Raw genomic sequence first — 26025 nt, 5'->3', positions numbered from 1 at the left:
GTGCCTATTTTTAAAAATGCTGTTTTGAGTGAATGGACACAATTTCCCACACACAATTACACATACAAAATTCTTATAAGAAAAGTGGAGGCTGTTATAACAAACTAACACAGATAGTTAAGGTGTGCACATATACTAGTCCATATTATATACAGTGTATCACAAAAGTGAGTACACCCTTCACATTTCTGCAAATATTTCATTATATCTTTTCATGGGACAACACTATAGAAATGAAACTTGGATATAACTTAGAGTAGTCAGTGTACAACTTGTATAGCAGTGTAGATTTACTGTCTTCTGAAAATAACTCAACACACAGCCATTCATGTCTAAATAGCTGGCAACATAAGTGAGTACACCCCACAGTGAACATGTCCAAATTGTGCCCAAATGTGTCGTTGTCCCTCCCTGGTGTCATGTGTCAAGGTCCCAGGTGTAAATGGGGAGCAGGGCTGTTAAATTTGGTGTTTTGGGTACAATTCTCTCATACTGGCCACTGGATATTCAACATGGCACCTCATGGCAAAGAACTCTCTGAGGATGTGAGAAATAGAATTGTTGCTCTCCACAAAGATGGCCTGGGCTATAAGAAGATTGCTAACACCCTGAAACTGAGCTACAGCATGGTGGCCAAGGTCATACAGCGGTTTTCCAGGACAGGTTCCACTCGGAACAGGCTTCGCCAGGGTCGACCAAAGAAGTTGAGTCCACGTGTTCGGCGTCATATCCAGAGGTTGGCTTTAAAAAATAGACACATGAGTGCTGCCAGCATTGCTGCAGAGGTTGAAGACGTGGGAGGTCAGCCTGTCAGTGCTCAGACCATACGCCGCACACTGCATCAACTCGGTCTGCATGGTCGTCATCCCAGAAGGAAGCTGACGCACAAGAAAGCCCGCAAACAGTTTGCTGAAGACAAGCAGTCCAAGAACATGGATTACTGGAATGCCCTGTGGTCTGACGAGACCAAGATAAACTTGTTTGGCTCAGATGGTGTCCAGCATGTGTGGCGGCGCCCTGGTGAGAAGTACCAAGACAACTGTATCTTGTCTACAGTCAAGCATGGTGGTGGTAGCATCATGGTCTTGGGCTGCATGAGTGTTGCTGGCACTGGGGAGCTGCAGTTCATTGAGGGAAACATCAATTCCAACATGTACTGTGACATTCTGAAACAGAGCATGATCCCCTCCCTTCGAAAACTGGGCCTCATGGCAGTTTTCCAACAGGATAACGACCCCAAACACAACCTCCAAGATGACAACTGCCTTGCTGAGGAAGCTGAAGGTAAAGGTGATGGACTAAACCCAATTGAGCACCTGTGGCGCATCCTCAAGTGGAAGGTGGAGGAGTTCAAGGTGTCTAACATCCACTAGCTCCGTGATGTCATCATGGAGGAGTGGAAGAGGATTCCAGTAGCAACCTGTGCAGCTCTGGTGAATTCCATGCCCAGGAGGTTTAAGGCAGTGCTGGATAATAATGGTGGTCACACAAAATATTGACACTTTGGGCACAATTTGGACATGTTCACTGTGGGGTGTACTCACTTATGTTGCCAGCCATTTAGACATTAATGGCTGTGTGTTGAGTTATTTTCAGAAGACAGTAAATCTACACTGCTATACAAGCTGTACACTGACTACTCTAAGTTATATCCAAGTTTTATTTATATAGTGTTGTCCCATGAAAAGATATAATAAAATATTTGCAGAAATGTGAGGGGTGTACTCACTTTTGTGATACACTGTATCTGTGCTCTGAGCTTACCACAACCTCTTTGTACTGTTAACAATACAAAGACAGACAAATTAATAAAAGGTTACTGCTAAAGCTAATCCAGTAGCACTCACCATTCCTGCAGCTCTGTCATGTGGAGGAAGCGGTTGCGGTACTCGCGAGGCAGCTCAAACTGCGAGGGCAGAGGGAACATGGATTCATAGAAATCCCTTAGTACAGCTTTCACTGTGCTGGCATCCTTATGGCTGTGGTCTATGTTGTCATTCAAACAGACAAACTTCCTATAAAATAAAGTGGTTAAGTTTATTACACAGTAAACTTTCATCTGCAGACATTTCAATTTCTGCATTTATCAAAAGAAACCATTAGCAAGCTTTTTAAAAAGGTTAGCTTAGTAACACATCTATACATTTCTGTGGTCAGGCTACTATTGGTCTAAAAACAAACATTACTGAAAATTGTGTTTAATAATGTTTGTGTTTTAAGACCAAAAGTAGCCTGACCACAGACATGTATAATGTGTTACTAAGATAGTGTTTTTAAAAAGCTTGCTAATATCAGTTGATTCTATTCTATTTAATTCTGTATTACAAAATTACAAAAAAAGATGCACTGATCTGGTCCTGTCCTATCAAGGATAAAAAATACGAGATGCTTAGAACTGACAGTATTGTCATAACAGATTACATGTTGGATAAACTTGACTGTAGGCCTGTCAAAGTTATTAAATAATAACAGTCTATTAAGATTATTTAACAATTATTAATTACAATTTGATCAATTAGGGGTTAAGGGCCTTGCTCAGGGGTCCAACAGTGGCAACTTGGCAGTGGTGTGGCTTGAACCGGCAAACCTTCTGATTACTAGTCCTGTACCTCAACCACCAAGCATTTACAGTGTTGTGGCCTATGCAATAAAAATGTGAGAAAGCACTGACTCACACACATTGAATGCAGGGGGTAACATTAACCCATTCCAACTACATACTACCAGTCAAATGTTACAGTATGAGCCTATAAGTAGAATATTTACCTTGGGGTCTTCCTAATGTCATCCAGCTGGCCCACTACATGTGACACATTGGTTCGAATCATCTTGAAGGCAATCTCTTCCTCACCCATGATCTCAAACCTATTTAATAGAAGACCAAATAATTAGGTGGGATTGTTTAAACATGGGATTGATTAATTAATGTTATAAAACGGATAGTTCCGGTCCTAAAATCTGATTGGCTGAGCAGCGTTCGAAGCCGTTGTAAAATCCCAGATAAACGCACACCTATGACCACCTCACATCATTCCATATTAATACGCCACTGAATACAAAAGTTAATGTTATTTTCGCCCTCATGTTGCCTAGCAACACTGTTAATCGAACTTTTTTGCGTCGCGGAAGAACGCTTTATTGTAAGTTTATACACAATAAATACATTTATGAATTAAACATTGTTGTATTTATTATATTTTATGTTGACCGCTGTTTTATAAAAGCAATAAGCCACTCGAGACCGTGCATTACTGTTATGATTTTAGCACGGGGAAAGAAGTTTTAGGCACTCCGCCTCGCGTCGTGCCAAAAACGTCATCCCCGTGCTAAAATCACAGTAATGCACGGCCTCTCGTGGCTTATTGCTTTAATTTATGAGGAATAAATTATGTCTTATACTGGACCTACTTGTATTTGTTCTGGTCTTTGTAGGCCTTCTGAATTTTCTCTGCGATGGGCTTGCAGTGGATCACTAGACCTTTAGTAACTGGAGGCTTTACACAAGATATACAAAGCACATGAAGCATAATGGCCAGATTATATAGTAACTATCATAAACTGTTAAACAATACAAACATTTAGAGCCAATATTTGCCATGTCCATATATCATTAATGTACTATTGAACAATTCATGAATTTGACACAAAAAGGTCATTAGATCTGTTCATGGGCTGCTATGGTAATGGTGGACTGTTGCTAGACCTTTTACTATTGCCAGCACTGTTTAAATAAAACATAAATAAATAACTATGAATTGTAATGAAAATGTAACTCAAAAAAATGTACAGTTGCATTTACCTATAGCTGTTTGCCATGCCTGATTGCAAACATGACACTAGATAGGAAAGAAGTACTGATCACACCATGAGTAGATTTTTAATTTTTAAGTTTTTTATACAGATGTATGTGGTTTGGGACACAGCAAAAATAGTGTACAATACATACCAGCTAATAGAATAATTATTTGCATTGACTATAAACCAATTAAATAAAAATTGACAGCAAATTTACATTCAGTCATGGCTTTGAGTTGGTTCTCTTACCATGCTGGGGTCGTAGTAGGTCTCCTGGGTGGGGTTAACCATATGGAGCTGTGTCTGATTAGTAGGCAGATTCCTTGAGCAGTTTATCAGCATCTGTTCCAGACCGGTCAGATCCTGCACGAAATCACAAATTTTTTTTTGAGTCGAGCTTGAACATCCACCAAACATGAACAGACACATTTACAGCAAGTCATGGAGCCATATGTTCAAAGTTTTCTGACCATAGTGCTTCTAGTTTTAACTTTATCAGCATCCTAAAAGTCTGCAAACCTTTATTACAAATCCAATATTACAAAAACAAAAAGTACTCACAATTTTAGCCATTAAAATAATTTTTAATGAATGAATTAATTAGGTTATTATATATTTAATAAACATTAACCCAAAATTAAAACTACAGTGGAACCTCAATTTAACAGACCTCCATTTAATGGATTTCGGATTTAATGGACAAAATCTGGAAAACCAAATGTCCGGTCTGATTGTTTAGAAGTCCAGAAAGAAGCACACCAAGACCAGTAGTTCTGTAATTGTTCACTAGTCCCCACTTTACAATCACAGCAAAAAAAAAAAAACATCTCCACCACACAAGGTAAATGAAATTTCTTTGCAGTAGTACAGTACACCAATTTTTATATTTATTAATATGATATTAATATAAGTTTTACATGACATATTTACATATCTATTTACGTTGTTTATTTTACTGTTTATCAAAGTGCACCCCCCTTTTAAACTGTTAAATCAAGTTTCCACTCTATATGCAAAATTCATTTCATTTTTTAGCAGTTTAACTAACTAAAAGACACTAATATAAATATAAAAATAGTAACAGATGTAGAGGTGGACTAAGACTTGCTTTTATAAGTGTTTTATACAACTGACCTTTATCCTTTAATTTTAAACCGATAATAAGCTATAGCCAATTTTCTATCATCTTTGTTGTTTAACTGTTATAATACAATTTTTATTTTTAGAAAGGTTTTGAGACCTCTCTTGACCTCTCTCACTAATTACTTAAAAATTAGACATAATGTGGCATGGTCGAAAAGTTTGGACACTCATCTAGTTGTTAAGAAGGGCCTTCAGCTCACAATGTTTAATGGTCTAAACCATCATTAGAAAATGTCAGTTGAGAAGGATGGTGGATGATGTGAGAACATTTTTTAATTTACACTAGAATTATTAATACATAATCAATTACTACTTAGAAAATGTAGATATGCTTAGGGCATGGTTAGAGCCAGTAAACATGTTCCAAGAATACTGCTACAGTAGAATGTTACTGGATGTGTAGATGGTGTACGTGATAAGAACTGCATCAATTACATTGTATGATGTCCAAAACCCAGTTCTAGCTGGTTTAGACCAGTTCCTATGTCCTAGCTGAGAAATCTCTGTTAACAAGAATCTTCAACTGTCCTACAACATCACCAACAAGAGTATACACGGATGTTTATTTTTCCCTATGTTATCGCATACACAGAGTCTGTATGTGATCCATCCCTGCAGACAAGACTAAAACTCCTTTCTATTTTATTAAGGGTTCTTCCACTACTAAACAGAAACTTGCAAACTATCAAGCATGGGGGTGGGGATCTATTATTCTAAGTGTTGTGTGGCAGCCAGTGGCAAAGGAAATCACGGCTATAATAAAGAATTATTTTAAATAAATATCAGCAAATTCTTAAAGCAGCCTCATACAGACATGATTGGCTATGTCTAAGGGGTAGAATAGCCAAGTGATGGATTCGCATCCGAGGTGTGTTACTGCATTGTGCCCTTTGATTCTGGAAAAACCGGACCCACCATAACCCTGACCAGAAAAAAGCGGTGAGAAAACATGAAAATTTAAATACATTTTATGAGCAAATGTGACCAAGTTAGTTCAATAATTAAAGCTTTGGGGAAAAGTCTTACATATGCTAGACATGCAAGGCAGCCAAGAATATCCCAAAACTAGAATCATTTTGCAATAGAGAGTGAGAAAACATGTTTATAGAACAAGCTTAAAATTCCAGGCTTGCAAGCTGTGAAATTTAGTACAAATAGGGTGTCCAAACTTTTCCCAATTTTGATTTCCATTTTGTAAGTTCTACAAAATAGAATAGAAGTATTTTTGTACACAAGCATAGCTTTATGTTACTATCTATACTGGACCTGCAGGCTCAGCGGTAGTTCATGGATGCGTGTCGCAAGGGTGCGGATCTCTCTGTCAGACAGAACGCCCGAACCATCCGTGTCGACTTCGTCAAAGACCTGAGAGACGTTGAGCTGCTCCTGAGCACTCATCAGAAAATAGAAGTAGGAGAAAGCGAACTGCATGTCCTCAGAGTGGCGCACGCGATGGGATGAGGTCTTATCAAACCCTTCAGGAAAGCTAAGAATCAGAACGACAAAAAAGGGCAACAGTTCAAAATCACAGACAATGTTGTCCCACTCATCCAGTAAAAGTTTGAAATACCTAGTACATACAGTTGTCATCTAAACCAATGGTTTCCAACACATTTCTATCAAAAAAACAAAAATGCAGCATTTATACTGCTTTGTAGAAAAAGGAAGCTCCTTGAAAAAATGGACTAAGATTCAGTTATTTGTTTTCTCAATTACTTGTGCACTGTGGCAATGGAAATTTTATGAATTCAACAACTAAATGGGAATCATTCATGGTGCCAATCTGTTGACCTTTGAATCAAATATTTGTCTATTTTCGAAAACCCAAAGTTGGCTATGAGTAGTTTAAATTAATTTTATATTACATTACAACAGATCTGTCATATGCTAATAGCCTGCTTGATTTTCCTGTCCCATTAGAGTTGATGCCCCCTAGTAGGCCCTAGTAGGTTGAGAACCACTGTTCTAAACTATATTTGATCTCACAGCAAGAAGGTCCTGGGTTTGTTTCCCAGGTGGAGCAGTCTGGGTCCTTTCTGAGTGGAGTTTGCATGTTCTCCCTATGTCCACGTGGGTTTCCTCCGGGAGCTCCAGTTTCCTCCCACAGTCCAAAGACATGCAGTGAGGTTAATTGAAGATACAAAATTGCCCCTAGATGTGTGTGTTAAGGTGTGAATGTCCTTGTCGCAATGTTTTTGTGTGCAAAAAGCTCCAGCACCCCCCCACAACACTGATTAGGATTAGCAGCTTAGAAAGTGTATGAGTGAGTGAACACTTGCACCTTGTTATTCCCAAATTTATAAAAACTGCAAAGCTATATATTAAAAAGAAGGCGTGAATGGACAGAACAAGAGAGTGACATATAACATACGTGTCCTGTAGTTCCTGCATAATAAGACGATCGACCATGTGCGGCATGTGGGCTGGCACTTTCCGTGATGTGAAGCCAAATTTTCCATTCAGTAGTTTGTTGACGTAGCGTAGAGAATCAGCGAAGGTGTCCTGCAACTTTCGGCTTGCTGCAGCACTGTCTGCTTCATACTGCAGCTCTAGCTCTAGTCTCTCTCCTTCCTGTAAAGCAAAGAGAGCTATTACTGCTGGGCCAGACTTTGAATGCTTTAGTTATACACAATGTAGGACATTAGATATTGTTTGTTACAAAGCCTGGAAATCACTGGTAAATGTTGTCAGTTTGTAGCAGAGGGCATTTCCGTAAAGGAATTCGAAGTGAATAATGGAGCTGAATAGACTGCTGTTAACCAGTAAAAAAAGTGGAATAAAAGACAACAGTGCTTTGAAGTGAAATGGTACATCTACTTCTGAAAAAGTCACATTTAAAAGAACTTTGGACATGCCCATGGTTGATTTCAGCTGCATAAACTGCAGACATTCCCAGATGCAAATCTTAAGAGAATGGCACCTGGCCAAGCATAGACTACTTGATTCCAAGCTGATTTTGCTCAAGTTCATCCACATTAGCAGATGCTGTCTGACAAAATGCCTTTTAATCCCACAAATTTGGTATCTCTGCCAATTTGATCTGTGGATTTTTGCTTTAGTTGCCCTGACAAACTCTTCATAGAAACACTATCGTGTTATAGGTGTATGTGGGCGCATGCTCAATTAGCTAAAAATGTATGACCACCCCCCAGAAATGTGCAGGGGAATGCTCATACACACGTAATTGTGCATGTTACAACAGATATTAAATATTGGGCTCATGGTAGTTACTGATAATACAGTACATGTTTTGAATGCAGCAGATACGATCAGCATTAAGACCTGAGTGACTCTGATAAGGGACAAATTATTACGAAGGGACAACTGGGTTGAAGTTGTCCGAAAAAAGCAAGGGATGCTCACAAGCAGCCGTGATGCCAGAAAACGTAAAGGCTATGGCATCTGAAACGGACTAACACAGGGGCAACTAAGACTTAAATTGAAAAAACTGTAATACTAGAGATGAGGTGACTATCTCAACACCCTGTGTGCATCAAACCCTTCCATGTATGGGGCTGCGTGGTCAGAGAAAGCGTCCATGCAAACATGCCTGCTGGGATTCAAATCCACAGCCTAGTTGGTAACACACATCTCTACCCACTAGAATACCACTGTCTCAGTACCTGACTGTATTTGTGACCATCCCAAAGCGATAATGATAGTAGTTAATATGAGCAATCACTAAATTCAATTCCCAAGTTTAGCAACTTGCAATTATGATTGAATACAATTTGAGCAATTGAGGATTAGGGGCCTTGCTCAGGGGTCTAACAGTGGCAACTTGGCAGCAGAGGGGCTTGAACAGACAACCTTCTGATTACTAGTCCAGTACCTTAACCGCTGAGCTACCACTGCCTTATCAAGTGCCCACTTGTGGACCAATATAGGTCAACTTCATTCAATTCACACATTTATGGGTGTTTATTTACTATTTACACATAGAATACAACCCACTACTGTTTTTAAAGCTGACTAACCTGCATGTCTTCTAGCATGAATTTCGCTAGAATCGAATGATTACTCACCTCAAGAAGGTCCTGGAAATATTTGCTTCTTTCCCATGGCAAGAAGCTCCATTCAAAACCTGGGTAATGCTGGAGTTTACGAGCCACACGGTGTACCACATTATCCTCCACATTTCCTTCCTGGGGTTTCTCCTTAACCCTGCTTCCTACCAGTGAGCTGAGGAATCTGGAGACAAGAACTTTCTCTGTAGTCTTGGCTAGCTCCTTTTTAGGCTCACTGTCAATGTTAATTGCGATGAAAGTGGTTTTGGCCCCCTGTTCATCGTTCATTTTTGATTCATCCCCACCCACTGTCTCTTCACCTGCTGCTTGCTGTTTATTTTTTACTGATCTGCTGTTTCTTTGAAGCTCAGAGCCTTCACTTTTAAAGAATTCTCTTAGCAGTCTGGCTTTTGTGAAGTTATAGCCCTTCTGGGTGATGTCCCCTAGAAGAAGCTTTTTGTCCAGCCGTTCAAGCTCACTTCTAACTTTGTCTGGCAAGAGAGATTCATTTAGCTCAGGCACTTTAACAGTCACCTCAGGTCCACCCAGGTGGTCTTGTCGTACATGGGGGCCTCGTTTTTCAACAGGAACATCTGTGAACAGAACCTCTGGCTCAGTGCTTGACTCAGTCGGCTTGGCATCGTTGTCCTTTTCCTCCTGGACGGTATCTGATATGTTCGATTTTGGAAGCTCCCGTGTGTCTACCGATACAGTGATGCCCATGGTGAATTCACGATCACCCGAGCCCTGGAAAGTCAGGTTGTACTGGATTTGGGTGGCATTGTAGCCTGGCAGCAGCAGGAGGTGTACCGTTTTCCACTTGTTGGCGACAGATGAGTGGCGTACCACAGGGCTGTCGCTTACTTGTGCCTCCAAAATGCGATTGGCAAAACCTGAGAAGCTGAAGTATGGATGCAGCTCGCCCCGAGGCAGGGTGTAAAGGGTCTGGTTCCTCTGCAGGTCAACACGGTGCAGCTGACTGAAGTGATCTGATTAACACATATAACAAACAGACACAAGGAATAAGGTTTCAGAATACACTGTATATACACTTGGACATGTGCAGTTGAAGTCAAATATTTACATACACCTTAGCCACATTCATATAATCCCAGTTTTTACAATTCCTGACATTTGATCCTAGTACGGGTCTTCTTTTAGGTCAGTTAGGTTGCCATATTTTTAAGAATGTAAAATGTTAGAATAATACTAGACAATGATTCATTTCAGCTTTTATTTCCTTTATCACATTCTTAGTGGCTCAGTATTTGGTAGCATTGCCTTTAATTTGTTTAACTAGGGTGAAAAATTTTAGGTTGCCTAAAATTTGGGGATTTTGGCTCCTTCCTCCTGACAGAACTGGTGGAACTGAGTTAGGTTTTTAAGCCCCCCTTGCTTGCACACTCTTTTTCAGCTCTGCCCATACATTTTCTATGGAACTGAGGTCAGGGCTTTGTGATGGCCACTCTATTATCTTTAATTTGTTGTCCATAAGCCATTTTGCCACAACTCTAGAAGTATGTTTGGGGTCTATTTAGAAGACACATTTGCGTCGCTCAGGTGGCGCAGCAGTAAAACACGATAGCACACCAGAGCTGACATTTTGAACTCATCGGTTCAAAACTCAGCTCTGCCATTCGACTGGGCTGGGCGGCTACATGAGCAACGATTGACTTGTTGTACATACAGGGTGGGAAGCCGGATAGGGACCTCATAACTGATGCAATTACGACCTCTGCTGGCTGATTGATGGCGCCTGCACAAAGTTGAGGAATAATGCGATGATCAGGGTGTGGCTCTCCAGACACAAAGCTGATCCACATATGAACTCACCTTGTGCAGGTGAAAAGATGCAGTCGGCTACTGCACGTGTCATCTCCAGAAAGTAGGATTTTCAGCCCCACTTGCAACTGCAAGCTGTTCCCTGGTCTTTTATTGTGATTTTGGAGCAGTGGCTTTTTTCTTGTTGAGTGGCCTTTCAGGTCAAACTTCTTATGCAATGATATTACTATTTGGAAGTTCCCAAGCTATTTAAAAGCACAGTGAAATTGGTGTCTGTAAACTTCTGACACACTGGAATTGTAATATTGTGAATTATAGGAGGATGTAAACTTGTGACTTTAACTTGCTATTTCAAGATATCTGAGGTTTTGTGACTGAATTCGCAAAACAGAGGATGCCTGACACCACTCCTAATTTTTGAGTCTGAACTGTTTCAGGTAAACTCATTACCCATTAAGTCTGCTTGACTGATCAGGGTCAGGGTTCTACAGTGCAAGTAAAAGGATAAGGATAATCTAGAGCAAATGAAACATCTTCATTTGTCATATATTCACATAGCACAGCTTCCTAGTAAGCGCAAAGGCAGCCATTGTACAGCACCCCTGGAGCCGAGAGGGTTAAAGGCCTTACTCAAGGGCCCAGCAGTGGCTGCATGGCAAAGCTTCAAACCCACGACCTTTTAGTTGGTACCCACAGCTCTACCCACTAGGTTACCAAGTCCCACTTGCTTGCACTGTAGAGCCCTGATCCTGGACTTGACACTACACTTGCTCCTTCATGTGTAAATGTGACTAATTATTCAAGTGCATTGGTACACAAAAACAAAACTAAAAATGTTTGCTCAAAACTACTGTATAATAAATTGGAGGCATTGATTCTCCTAACATAAATGTAAACATATGTAGCGCTGACCAAAATAACTCTAGTTCTTGAACTGGTTCCATTCAGGCTTCTCTAACCCTTGGTGCTTTTTGGGCGGAGGGTTTATTAATGTCTTGAACATAGCGTTTCTGGGTGGCGACGGACCAATCATGACATCTGGGCAGGGTTAAGTGCTTAGTGAAAAATAGGTGAACTAAAAATTTGTTTTAGTATGAACCTTATTAAGAGGAAAGATAAGACCTTTATTTAACTGACAAAAGTACAAAAAATTCAGTGGATAAATGTTAATCTAAACAGTGGTAAAATCATGTTTACCACTGTGCTATCTTTTCTTACAGTTTACTTACAGTTTTTAATCATTTGATGATGTCTATTGATCTGAGATGAGCATTTCTGCGTGCAACTGGCCTTCTCTTTGCAAGATAAAGTTTGAGGTATTAGATGACAGCGGTCCTCCAAAGTACTTCCCTGCCCATGTGGCTATATTTATCACAGTAGCATGATGGTTTTATGCAGTGCCATCTGAGAATTCACACAAATGTAACAGTGGTTTTTTGACCTTTCCCTAACTGGACCAAATCTTTTCACAATATTATGTATAGTGGACGTTAAAAGACATAATTATTTGCAATCTTTTATTGAGAAATTTTCTTTTTCCTACAATTTTCACCTGCTTATAGAGGAATTTTTCAAAACTTCAATATATTCTCGAAACTTTTACTTTTATTTTGCCTTTGTTTGTTTGTTTGTTTATTAGGATTTTAATGTCATGTTTTACACTTTGGTTACATTCAAGACAGGAACGGTAGTTACTCGTTACACAAGATTCATAGTTCACAATTTTGTATTGAACACAGTCTTGGACAATTTAGTATCTCCAATTTACCTCACTTGCATGTCTTTGGACTGTGGGAGGAAACCAGGGCACCCAGAGGAAACCCACGCAGACATGGGGAGAACATGCAAACTCCACACAGAAAGGACCCGGACTGCCCCACCTGGGGATCGAACCCAGGACCTTCTTGCTGTGAGGTGACAGTGCAGTGCTACTCACTTAGCCTCCATGCTGCCCTATTTTGCCTTTGTCACAAAATATATATTTAATGTATTTTAGGGATCAAAATTAAATTTTGTTTACATTTACAAAATACAACCAAGCTGAACAGCTAAAACAATAAGAGTAATTTTTTTTGTACTTCTGTCATGTAAAATAAACTTTCATGAGAATGAACAAAACACAGATTCTTGTTTATATTGCATTTTACAAAATGCCCCAACCTTTTTTCTAAAACAGGATTTGTAATTCCATTTTCTTTGTCTACCTGTTTTTAACTATATATACCTTGTCCGCAGTCTCCTACGTCGAAGCCGCAGGCCAGCACATTGCATGCATGGTCGCAAAACTTATCAGCCAGCCAGGAGTTAGCACATCCTTGATTACAGAAGGAAACTCCACCCAGGCCTCCTAATCCTGCAGCAAACTGCCAGGACTGTCCAGCTCCTCCAACTGCACCAGCACCTCCGCCGCCAAACCGACTGCTGCCTGCCACACCTGTGTGATCATCCACACAACAAAAAAAGAGAGCAAGATTACCTCCTAATTAGGACTAAATGGTTTCCTAACAAAACCTGTACATTCTGGAATGTTGTTATAAGATAAGATTTCTTTACTGATTGCCATGGGAAAAATTTAATTGTTACAAGGGTTCCAGCACAAAGTAAATACAGTTAGATTAAATACAATAGTTTAGAATAAAAATATTGACTATGTAATGCAATTACTATTGTACAGCTGTATGACAAATTACAACTATATAGGAAAACACTATATATAGTATATATTGTAAAGTCAAGTGCAAGAAAAAGTGGGGGAGAAAGTTCTTTAAGTTATTGTGTGATGGGGGGGGGGGGGGGGGTATTTGCTATGTATTCTGCTATTGTTATGCAGTCTGATGGCAGTAGGCAAAAAAGAATGCCTGAAGTGCTCCGTCTTGTGAAGAGATTCCAACTCACCCAGACAATCTCCACCATCCCAGTCACAGGCTGAGTTATTGCAAGCCTTGTCGCAGTAGCCATCCTTGATCCAAGAGCCCGGGCAGCCCTCGGCACAGTTAGGAACAGGCCAGGTCAGGTACACCTATGGATGACGTTTTTACCTTAGTTAGCATGTTCATTAAACAGGGTAAATACTGTATGATCCAGAATTACATTTGGTGGGGGTCTATATTCTAATTATTAGTTAAAGCTGTAGCCTAGTGGTTAAGGTACTGGACTAGTAATCAGAAGGTCACTGGTTCCAGCCCCACCACTGCCAGGTTGCTGTTGTTGGGCTCTTGAGCAAGGCCCATAACCCTCAATTGCTTAGACTGTATACTGTAACTATAATGTATATACAGTCATGTGAAAAAGTTAGGACACCCCATGGAAACCTTTGTCTTTTTGAACATATTTAAACATATGAACATTTGAGCTTCATTTGAACAGTACTGAGGGATGGAGCTTATATAACTAAACAAATAAAATGTTAAAAATTACATTTAAACACAAGGTGTAAAATGTAATGAACAAAAATGGAAATGTATTGTGAGGAAAAAGTTTGGACACCCCCACATTTATTACTACTTAAAATGTCTAAAATTAGAATCCGGTGCACCACATCAGCTGCAATGATTAGACCATCATTACAGGACATTTAAACCTCAGACATTAGTTTAGTCTTGATTGTTGAAGTAAGTGTTCTCACCATGGTGAAATCTAAAGAGCTCTCTGAGGCCTTCAGAAAGAAGGTTGTAGATGCATATGAGTCTGGGAAGGGATTTAAAAAGATCTCAAAACAATTAGAAATCAGCCATTCCACTGTCCGGAAAACAATTTACAATTGGAGAACATTTAAAACAACTGCCAACATGGCCAGGTCAGGCCGTCCTAGCAAGTTCAGCCCATGAGAAGACCTCAAGATGCATAAAGAAGTCTCCAATAATCCTACAATGTCATCACGGGACCTACAGCTAGCTCTTGCCACAGTTGATGTCAAGGTACATGCATCTACCATCAGAAAGAGATTGCACAAGTTTGATTTTCATGGGAGGTGAGCAAGGAGGAAACCCTTGCTGTAAAAAAAAAACATCAGAACAAGACTAAAGTTTAACAGAGAACACCTAGACAAAGACCAGCACTTCTGGAACAATGTGTTTTGGACAAATTAATCCAAAGTTGAATTATTTGGGCACAGTAACAGAAGACATGTTTGGCACAAACCAAACACAGCATTTGGGAACAAGAACCTCATACCAACTGTGAAGCATGGAGGTGGAAATGTCATGGTTTGGGGCTGCTTTGCAGCAGCAGGGCCTGGCAAGCTCTCCATTATAGAATCCACAATGAATTCTTCACTGTATCAGAGGGTGCTTGAGAAAAATGTAAGACCATCTGTCCAAAAACTGAAGCGGCGGTGAACCATGCAACATGACCGACCCAAAACATTACAGTAAATCCACCAAGGAATGGCTCAAAAGAAAGAAATGTAGAGTTCTGGAATGGCCAAGTCAAAGCCCGGATCTTAATCCTATTGAGATGCTGTGGGGTGATTTGAAACGGGCTGTGCATGCCAGAAACCCCTCAAACCTCACACAGCTGAAAAAACTTTTTCCCAGTCGATGGCAGAGACTGATAGATGGTTATAGAAAACGTCTAATTGAGGTTATTTCAGCCAAAAGGGGAAATACCAGCTATTAGGACATAGGGTGTCCTAACTTTTTCCTCACAATCAATTTCTATTTTTGTTCATTACATTTTACAACTTGTGTTTAAAAGTATTTTTTTTTCAGTTTTATTTATTTAATGATATAAGCTCCATCTCTCAATACTGTTAAAATGAAGCTCAAATGTCCATATGTTTAAATATGTTCAAAAAGACAAAGGTTCTCCTGGGGTGTCCTAACTTTTTCACATGACTGTAGCTTTGGATAAAGGCATCTGCTCATCTGCTAAATGCCAGAAATGTAAATGTAAAAAAAAATTAATAAAACTCTAATAAAATAATCATCAACCTTTATTTGAAAGCTTAGGAAATCTGGAGCATACAAGGATGTATACTTATTTTGCAAGTTCAAGGTGTAGTTTAACTAAAACTGTCCAACACATGCACACTGCCTGACTGCCTACATACCCCACCCTTTAGCAAGCCTACTTCTAAAACATTCATTCTGTTGTTGTATACTGTACTTAGTTTACCTAAGGTTGAGATGTTTTGCTTAGGCTATAAAGGCTATATACATTTTTAGAAGCATTTAACTGGATACCTAATCTGCATCCTATTCAAAGCTTTTTAAGAATTTCACTCTAAAAAATGTAAGCTTTCAGTAGAATGAAACCAGCAGTATGTAAAAAATACAGGTTTACTATGGGTAATATGTACCAGACCAATGTATAATTATTGATACTGATTATTTAAGCTAAAGTATTACAGGAACTGGAGAGAAGTGGTAAAAATACAATTTCTTTATGCAGATTACAAATAATTTAGGTCTTCCACTATCTACTGTACATAATATTGTGAAAAGATTTAGTGAATTTGGAAAACTGCCAGTCCAGCTAGAGCAGGTCTGGAAAACTAGGCATGTGTTAGTTATGCCCTCCTCTGTCAGAATAGAGGTCTCCAGTTGCAGAAGAGATATAGCTGGGTAATTAGGTATGACTAGATAGGGAGGACAGTGGAAAAATGCATTTGTAGAATAATAAAAAAAGAAACTGGCAACCTTTGCATCCCTAATATTTACATTATTTAAAAGATATATGGAAAACATATACAGGCTGTTTAATATTTGTATGATCAGGACCGTACTGTACTGTAAAGGTTAGAGTAAACAAAAAGTCAGCAAAATAAGTACAACCGTGTATACAGTGGGGCCAAAAAGTATTTAGTCAGCCACTGATTGTGCAAGTTATCCTACTTAGAAAGATGAGAGAGGTCTGTAATTTTCATCATAGGTACACTTCAACTATGAGAGACAAAATGAGAAAAAAAAAATCCAGGAAATCACATTGTAGGATTTTTAAAGAATTTCTTTGTAAATTATGGTGGAAAATAAGTATTTGGTCAATAACAAAAGTTCAACTCAATACTTTGTAACATAACCTTTGTTGGCAATGACAGAGGTCAAACGTTTCCTGTAAGTCTTCACCAGGTTTGCACACACTGTAGCTGCTATTTTGGCCCATTCCTCCATGCAGATCTCCTCTAGAGCAGTGATGTTTTGGGGCTGTCGATGGGCAACAAGGACTCCACAAATTTTCTATGGGGTTGAGGTCTGGAGACTGGCTAGGCCACTCCAGGACCTTGAAATGCTTTTTATGGAGCCACTCCTTCGTTGCCCGAGCGGTGTGTTTGGGATCATTGTCATGCTGGAAGACCCAGCCACGTTCCATCTTCAATGCTCTCACTGATGGAAGGAGGTTTTGGCTTAAAATCTCACGATACATGGCCCCGTTCATTCTTCCCTTAACACGGATCAGTCGTCCTGTCCCCTTTGCAGAAAAACAGCCCCAAAGCATGATGTTTCCACCCCCATGCTTCACAGTAGGTATGGTGTTCTTGGGTTTTTCTTCTTCCTCCAAACACGACAAGTTGAGTTTTTACCAAAAAGTTCCATTTTGGTTTCATCTGACCACATGATATTCTCCCAATCCTCTTCTGGATCATCCATATGCTCTCTGGCAAACTTCAGACGGGCCTGGACATGTACTGGCTTAAGCAGGGGGACACACCTGGCACTGCAGGATTTGAGTCCCTCTCGGCATAGTGTGTTACTGATGGTAGCCTTTGTTACTTTGGTCCCAGCTCTCTGCAGGTCATTCATCAGGTCCCTCCGTGTAGTTCTGGGATTTTTGCTCACCATTCTCATGATCATTTTGACCTCACGGGATGAGATCTTGACCCCAAGGGAGATTATCAATGGTCTTGTATGTCTTCCATTTTCTTACAATTGCTCCCACAGTTGATTTATTCACACCAACCTGCTTGCCTATTGTAGATTCACTCTTCCCAGCCTGGTGCAGGTCTACAATTTTCTTCCTGGTGTCCTTCGACAGCTCTTTGATCTTGGCCATGGTTGAGTTTGGAGTCTGACAGTTTGAGGCTGTGGACAGGTGTCTTTTATACAGATAACGAGGTCAAACAGGTGCCATTAATACAGGTAACGAGTGGAGGACAGAAGAGCTTCTTAAAGAAGAAGTTACAGGTCTGTGAGAGCCAGAAATCTTGCTTGTTTGTTATTGACCAAATACTTATTTTCCACCATAATTTACAAATAAATTCTTTAAAAATCCTACAATGTGATTTCCTGGATTTTTTTTTCTCATTTTGTCTCTCATACAGACCTCTCTCATCTTTCTAAGTAGGAGAACCTGCACAATCAGTGGCTGACTAAATACTTTTTGACCCCACTGTATGTCTTGAATTCATAGAACTTGAATTCAACTAACTATTATTTAAGCTTAATCTCAAATGTCACATGACTATTTTTTATATTATTTACAAACCACCACAAAATAAATGCTATTATGTAAGCCTATAAGAACACTTTTTTTGTACTAGTTGATCAGTATAGCTACAAGCCAAATGATGCTTACTGATCCAATCAATTAACAAATCTTATCCATCCTGGTTGAATAGTAAACAAATCTAAATTTCCCAATTGTAAACCCATTATGTTGGCACTTTACATTTACATTTTCTGCATTTAGCAGACACCTTCATCCAAAGCGACTTATAGTAGTGTGACAGTATACAATCTGAGCAATTGAGAGTTAAAGGCCTTGATCAAGGGCCGCAAGCTGGCAGCTCTGCAGCTTGAACCAGCAATCTTTTAATTACTAGTCCAGTACCTTAACTGCTAAGCTACAACTGCCCATTACAACTTTAAACACACAGTAGTCTTCAAGGGTTTCAAAGCATATCATGTGCCGTCTGACCTTCTGGCCCTTCGAGTGGCTGTAGAAATCATCAGGCCACACATCTTTGCCGAACATGACGTCATCATTGAGGTAGATAAACTTCTGCGAGAGACCTGGAATACGATGGATGTGAGTCTCGATGGCGGGAGAGCTGAACGTAGGCAGGTGTGACTGGTTCTGAAAGATCTCCTGGAAGGCAACACACACAAGAATTATTGGCACATAGGGACACATATTACATTGCCAAAAATATGTTGACACCTCTACTATTTATAAAGTTCAAGAGTTTGAACTACTGTACACCCATTGCTAACAGGTGTATAAAATAAATTATATGAAATAAATAAAAATGCTTTCAACTTTGTGGCATGAACTGAATAACTGTTTTAGCATGAATGAACCTGCACAGAGCAAAGTCCATAAAGACATGGTTCGTTAAAACCAAAACAATTTATTTTAACATAAAAGAACAAAGTTTTTTATAGAAACATTTTTAACATCCCGTTTGTCGCCCCATGTTTATGTTGGTCAATAAACTTTTTTTTTATTAAGGAACCTGTGATTAAATAATTATAACTACCACTTAAACATAAAATGTAACATAAATATAGTTCACACTTATTAAGCTCAATCTTCTATAAATTTGAAGCCTTTGTTTCTCAGTGATTGATTGTAGGGACTCCAAAACTGTGTTGATTAAAACCGAAACCAGGACATTGCTTTTCATCTCAGTGATGGAGAAACTAGAAGTTAGGAGCTACCTTTTTTTCTTTTGTTTTGGTATTAGGGGTCACCACAGTGACTCATCCTGGTCTTCATACCTGACCTGGCACAGGTTTACGCTGATGTTCTTACTCACAGAACCCTCCTAATTTTATACAGGTCTGGGACTGGCACTGAGAGTACACTGACAACTGCATCTCCCAATGGCAAGGCTGTTCAGCCATCACCCAAGTCCCCCCCTCACTCCAGCCATAGCCAGTTATGTCAGGGTGTAAACCTGACTGGTCGACAGCCCCGCTGAGATATGAACACCTAAGGGGCCAGTTTGTTTCACCACTGTGCCACTCAAGCTCCCACAAATTATGGGTTACTGAGTACCATAAAAAAAGTATTTGCAGGGTAAATCTCTGTAATACTTACAGTTTTGTCTTCATTAACTAATGATCTTTTCTTTTGTTCTTATGAACCCAAAAAAGAAGGAAACTACAAATCCTAGCCACTCAATTTTGGCACTCCCTAGTTCTTTACTAAAGGTAAAACTGGTACTGTTTAAACATTGTGCTACCAATACTTCAGAACAGAATACTTTTATTTATTTACTATTACACTCATAAAACAAAGCACTCTTGCAGCAATTTAATTAGACACAATGCTGCTAAAAGTATTAGCATTAGAGTATTAGTATTGTTCATAGTGGCTAATAATAGTGCATATATTGTAAAACCAAACATTATTTTCATGCTTAAGCTGCATTAAGCTGTATAGCAACTACAGTTACATTCGATCCAACAAGCCCTTTCTTCTTCTTTTTAATACTGCTATTTTCATATTAGACATAATAAATTATCTATGGGTAATTGGAGAAGAGCTACAGTGAAAACGTCAAATATAGAATAAAAACGTAGTCAACTAGACCTCATTCACCAACCTGATGGGTAACTACAGTAACGCGAGGATTGTCAAGGTTTAACCAGGAAGGAATCTGCCCGTTGGTCACTATGAAGATATGCCGCACCCAAGGGGCGTGTCTCTCCACTGAACGCAGAGAATAGCGCAGCTCCTCGTTGTCCTCGAAGCGACTTGCCGACACATCTTCATCCTGCTTCGACTGGAAACAAGAGCAAAAATAGCATCTTAATGTCAGGTAGTAGAAGGGTCAGTGTTAGTAATGGACAGTTTATTACAAGCACTAACTATCTAATGATAATGATAACTATCTAATGACTATTTAATCCTAATGAATAGATATGAAGTCGTGATATTAAAGCTCATCCTGACAACAAGTAAGTGTACTTATAAGACGATAAGATCCCTCTGAATAAAATTTTTTAAAAATCTTGTTTCTAGACACAAATAAAGTAAACTGATGAAATATAGACTTTGTAAGGTGTGAGGGAGAAATGTTAAATTACACTAGAAATATTAATACATAATCAAATACTATTTAGAATGTGTAGATATGCATTGCCAGTAGTCTTATTCCAAAATTCCTAGACTACTGCTACAATTGAATGTTACTGGAAAGTGGTGTAAGTGACAGGAAGTGTGTCAATTATATTGTATGACGTCCAAAACCCAGTTCCAGCTGGTTTGGCGAGTTCCTAGGTTCTAGCTAAGAAATCTGTGTTAACGATGGAATCTTTCTCTGTTCTACAAGGTCACTGATGGGAGTATAAAGGCTAATTATTTTCTTTCTGTTTTATCGCATTGGCAAAGCTTTTCTATTCATCAACCAGTCTTTGATGTATTTCATTAGGGGTTTTTCCAACACACAGGTCATTAAACGTAAAGTAAAAAAAAAGTGTGCATCAATGTTTCTTTGCCAAATGAGGAGTAAAGACAGCCTAAACATGTTTTTTGTAAAACAAAAAATGTTACGTATATGGTTACAATTACCTGCGAGACAGCACTGAGGTCCCAAAAGAGGTACGCTGGGCTGACAGTGAGCTCTTTACTATCCACAGTTAGGTTCTTCTTAGCCTGTTGTTGGAGGTCTATGAAGTCCTGTGCTCTGTTTAGGTGAAGGAGAGCAATGCTGGCTTCAGAGTATAGCTGGAGCTAAAGAACATAGCAAGAAATATTTAAAAATCTTATTTTTACACAATTTTACACAAAATAAACTTGAAAAAGAACAACTTTTTTTTATTTATTTATTTTTTTTTTTATTATCATAAATCATTCCCATTGGATTTTGTGTATCAAAATGCTGTGTAGAGTCAGAGCTTCAAAAATTAACCCAGACCAGCCACAAACAACTGGCCCAATGACATCATTGTCATGAGCAAAGTAAAAACTCAAACATGTTTCCTAGACATTAATGTCATGATAAATCATGCACCTCTTTATTTATGCTGCTACAATGGTGCTGTTTTTTCCAGCACACTAAAGACACAGTGATTTCAAAGATCCAGTTTACCCGGCTTGTTTTTTTTTTACCAATGATTTAAGACAAAAATCTCTGCAGGCAGGACAGTCTAGCACATGAACTCTGTGTCTACAAACCTACAGTGTTGTAGCACATACAGCATAAGGCTTGGCATTGTCTTGCTGAAATAACCATGGACTTTCCAGGAAAATGTGTCTCTCTAAAATCTCAATATTATACATATGAGTCACTCATGCCGTGTTCACTGATGCAACCCCATACCATGATAGATGTTGGCTTTTCCACCTTTTGTGAAAAACATACTGGATATAATCCAACATACATGTGTCCTGAAAACTAGCTAAAGTCTGGACTTACAAATGCAGAGGGTGCATGTTGTTATGTGAACCTAGCCATTAGGGGGCACATATCAGTTAAAGAATAAGAGAGCTGTGCTAAAAAAGACATCAGGTGTAAACACTATGTCAAATCAAATATGTGGACGAAGCCAAAGGAAGTCATTCATTTACAGATGGTTAAAGACCTCAATTAGTTACAATCAGTTATGTCAGCATGTCCACCTGACTGGCCGACAGCCCTGCTAAGATTTGAACCCTGGATCTCAGTGCTAGTGAGTTAGTGTGTTTTATCACTGTGCAACTCAAGCACCCACAAGTAATGGGCTACTGAGTAACACAAAAACCAAGAACTACAGTATTTGCAGGGTTTTTTAATCTCATTAATACTTACAGTTTTGTCCTCATTAACTATTAATCTTCTTTTATTTTCTCATGCAGTATGACCCAAAAAGAAGGAAACTACAAATTCTAGCCACCCAATTTTGGCACTCCCTAGTTCTTTACTAGAGATACGCATTAATCTATCAGTGAGAAATGTTCTTTTTGAACTTGCTAACAATTCTCTTACGAAGTTTGGCACTAAATGGTGAGTTGAACAAACTTTGGTGAACAGACACAGCCTATATTGGATCCTCCTTTTACACCCACTCATGATACCTTCACTGGTTACTAGTTAATTTTGCCAATTTTAATGAACTGATAACTGACCATCTTAGTCGATGGTCAAAAGATGTAGTTTGTATATTGAAGCTTTATCTGACAACAACAGGGAAGTTATAAGATGATTAATTCTACCTTTATCACTAGAAGTCCCAGAAATTTCGAGCTCCCCCCTGAAGTCCCGAAAGAGGGTCAAATGACCCTTAGTCCGAACTGACGACTCTGATGGCTCCAATTAGCATCCTTTCAATTGTAAATGTGGCCATTGCCTGAGGAATCTGCAGGGGGGAGTAGAGCTGAATTCACACTAACGTCTGTCTAATACTTGAAAAGGACTAAAAACCTGGCCTTTCTGAGCCAATGGCCTTACAGACAGATCTTTTACTTTTTTGGGTGTCAATGACAAAAAATACCAAAATTCAACATTAAGTCAAATAATAATGATGATTTATTAATATGAATATAAGTAAGTTTACGTCTAAGTCTTCCTTCGGATCCAGACGAGTCTTCTGAAGCTTCTCAGGAGAGAAAAGTTCAAAGCAAGAAGCGAAGCGCCAGTGAGGAAAAAAGCAAAAAGAGCCCCCACCTCTGGTCACTCTTTAGTTTTATACCTTCATTAATTCCTGATCACGTCAAAAATGCTTATGTGTGTGCGCTGTCTTTTGCACAAAATGCTGAAGCATACAAAATCTTTTTCTGTACCCCTGTACATTTTGGCAAGACACAGAGTCCTGGGTCTTCACAAAGATCAGTTTCAGTTCCCTGTTCCTAAATGTTCTGTACAGAGAATTAGCCAGACATTATGTAATGGCTTTTTCCATCCAAAAGTCAGCTTTTTAAGTACAGTTATAAGTCAAAAAGTTTTACCATATAAATCAATACATTTTACCTAAAAAATCCATTTCTAACCGAGATGACATTCTCAAAACACCATGTGAAACACAGGTCAAGAGACTTTGCATTTTGAGGGAACTGACAATTTGTATAAAACACACATTTTGTTTTGAAGCACACATGAAGTGTTTTGGGAGAGATGTGACCTTTTGCTGCTGATCCGTGATGTTGTGCTGCATTATCCAGGTCATTTTGCCAAATGTACATATAGTTTGCAAAACATACAATCTGTTTCAAGTTTTCAAGTTTTTCTAAAAGAATTTATTTATGTTTTTCTTTTAAAAAAAGATGTGAAAGAAGTGGGTTCAAAATGACAGACAAAAAACAAAACAAATTAATTGTGTTGATCCACCTCAACAAAGGTCTTGTAAAAGAGTGTAAGCAAAAGAATGTAAGCTGCTCCTGAGTGTGTCTGCCCACCCCCCAGCTGCATTGTTGTGCAGGGGATATGCATAAGGTTGCTAACACCTTAGCAAATTATTTGCATGCAGCCTTTTGTGCTGTGGGGGATAAATAGGTGACTGCTTCACCTATTTTGTTCAAAAGAAACAAAATGCAGAGAAGGCTCACCACTCAACAGGCATTGGAACTGATACTGACAGTGTATGCACCCAAACGAAAGAAGGCCGTCTACATTCTCAGCAGCATGCACAGCGTGGTTGAGACTGAGGATACCAACAAAAGGAAGCCAAACACGGTCACACAATACAACCACACAAAGTGCGGTGTGGATGTAATGGACCAAATGGTGCGGGAGTACAGCGTGCGTGCAGGAACACGGAGATGGCCAGTCGCCGTGTTCTACAACATGATTGACATGGCAGCACTGAATGCGCATGTTCTTTATCAGGCATGCACTGGGGTGCAGGAGAGACGGGTGGACTTCCTGGTTGAGCTTGCAAAAGAGTTAGGTGACTCTCATGTGAGTGAAAAGAAGGCACGCAAGGAGAAACTCCTTCGGCAACAACCTTCCACACCCAGCCCTGGCAAAAGGGCGAAGTGTCAGGTCAACCATCGATGCACGAACAATTGTGCAACTGAGAGATGTGTTGACTGCTACAAATACACGTGTGGCAAATGTACCAGGGACATAGCCAGGCAGTGCCAGGTATGTTCCGACAGTGCAGACAGACTGCTGAGTGAGTGCTGAAATGCTAGTCACACAAGAAGGACATGCCACTCACACACACACACGCAGCCCCCCACTGCAGCCTATTGTAAATATGTGTGGAATTGTTTTATTCCTTGTATTTTTTTTTTTTTTTTTTGCATGGAAACAAATAACAGTTGTTCTTTTGTATATTTTTCACACTGAAATTTCAGTCCTCTTGACTTAGACACAAATGCTTCTGGTCATTACTCACAGCTGTACCTTGCTCTAAAATTTCTAATTCTCTATTTAAAATATATAAAAAATGATTCATTGTTTCAGTGCTTTTTTGCTCAAATAAAACTAAACTAAATACAATATGTATAGTCTTTATATTATCAAATACAATAAACTGAATAGAACTAACTAGAAACTAAATGGCTAAACTCAATGGAAAACAACAACCTCCTGTGGTGCGACAGTAATGGCCTTATTTGCAGAACAAAAGACGGTGATTATAGGATGTTAGCTAAAATCCTTCAGGTCATTCGACCCGTCTCTGGGTTCCAAAGGTAGAAATGTTAAATGACCCCTCTCTGGGACTTCTAGTGTTATATCAAAGCATGATGCAAAATATGAACATTATTACACACAGCTCCACATGTGCAGAGTTTACCTTGCAGTCAGACACCATGGTGACCCAATTATACACCAATCAGGCATAACATTATGACCACCTTCCTAATATTGTGTTGGTCCCCCTTTTGCTGCCCCATACGCAACAAACTGCGATGCACTGTGTATTCTGACACCTTTCTATCAAAACCAGCATTAACTTCTTCAGCAATTTGAGCTAATTTGGATCAGACCGCCTTTGCTTCCCACGTGCCGTCCATGACCCTGTCGCCGGTTTACCACTGTTCCTTTCTTGGACAACTTTTGATAGATACTGACCACTGCAGACCGGGAACACCCCACAAGAGCTGCAGTTTTGGAGATGTTCTGACCCAGTCGTCTAGCCATCACAATTTGGCCCTTAACAACTTAACAACAAATCCTTATGCTTGACCATTTTTCCTGCTTTTAACACATTAACTTTGAGAAAAAAATGTTCACTTGCTGCCTAATATATCCCACCCACTAACAGATGCAGTGATAAAGAGATAATCAGTGTTATTCACTTCACCTGTCAGTGGTCATAATGTTATACCTGGTCAGTGTAATGCATAATACTTCTGTTGTTTAATATCAAATGCATAAAAAGTTCTGAGTAGAACTGAACTGTGGTGCAGCAGTCTATTACGCTAGCCCACCTCAATGCTAACAGCTGATAGACCACTATGATAGACACCTACGCAGACATGACTGGCT

At 39.4% G+C, this 26025-nt stretch overlaps 1 protein-coding gene across 1 annotated transcript in view; it reads right to left on the bottom strand.

The window, feature by feature from the left end:
* The window catches only part of gnptab (N-acetylglucosamine-1-phosphate transferase subunits alpha and beta), a 61140-nt gene that overhangs the window by 18605 nt on the left and 16510 nt on the right, over nt 1-26025 (bottom strand). Inside the window, exons 8-19 of the mRNA XM_062994112.1 lie at nt 21183-21344; nt 20215-20394; nt 18582-18752; nt 13623-13746; nt 12952-13161; nt 8964-9934; nt 7310-7509; nt 6205-6424; nt 4045-4158; nt 3409-3494; nt 2767-2865; nt 1848-2015 (exon numbers count right to left, since the gene is read on the bottom strand). Of these exons, the coding sequence (XP_062850182.1) occupies nt 1848-2015; nt 2767-2865; nt 3409-3494; nt 4045-4158; nt 6205-6424; nt 7310-7509; nt 8964-9934; nt 12952-13161; nt 13623-13746; nt 18582-18752; nt 20215-20394; nt 21183-21344 (2705 nt within the window). The remainder of the gene's footprint in view (nt 1-1847; nt 2016-2766; nt 2866-3408; nt 3495-4044; nt 4159-6204; nt 6425-7309; nt 7510-8963; nt 9935-12951; nt 13162-13622; nt 13747-18581; nt 18753-20214; nt 20395-21182; nt 21345-26025) is intronic.

Source organism: Trichomycterus rosablanca, chromosome 1 (genome assembly GCF_030014385.1).
Source record: "Trichomycterus rosablanca isolate fTriRos1 chromosome 1, fTriRos1.hap1, whole genome shotgun sequence".
Classification (NCBI taxonomy): Eukaryota; Metazoa; Chordata; class Actinopteri; order Siluriformes; family Trichomycteridae; genus Trichomycterus; species Trichomycterus rosablanca.
The sequence above is the reverse complement of the archived record's forward strand: the minus strand, read 5'-3'. Positions and strand labels throughout refer to the sequence as shown.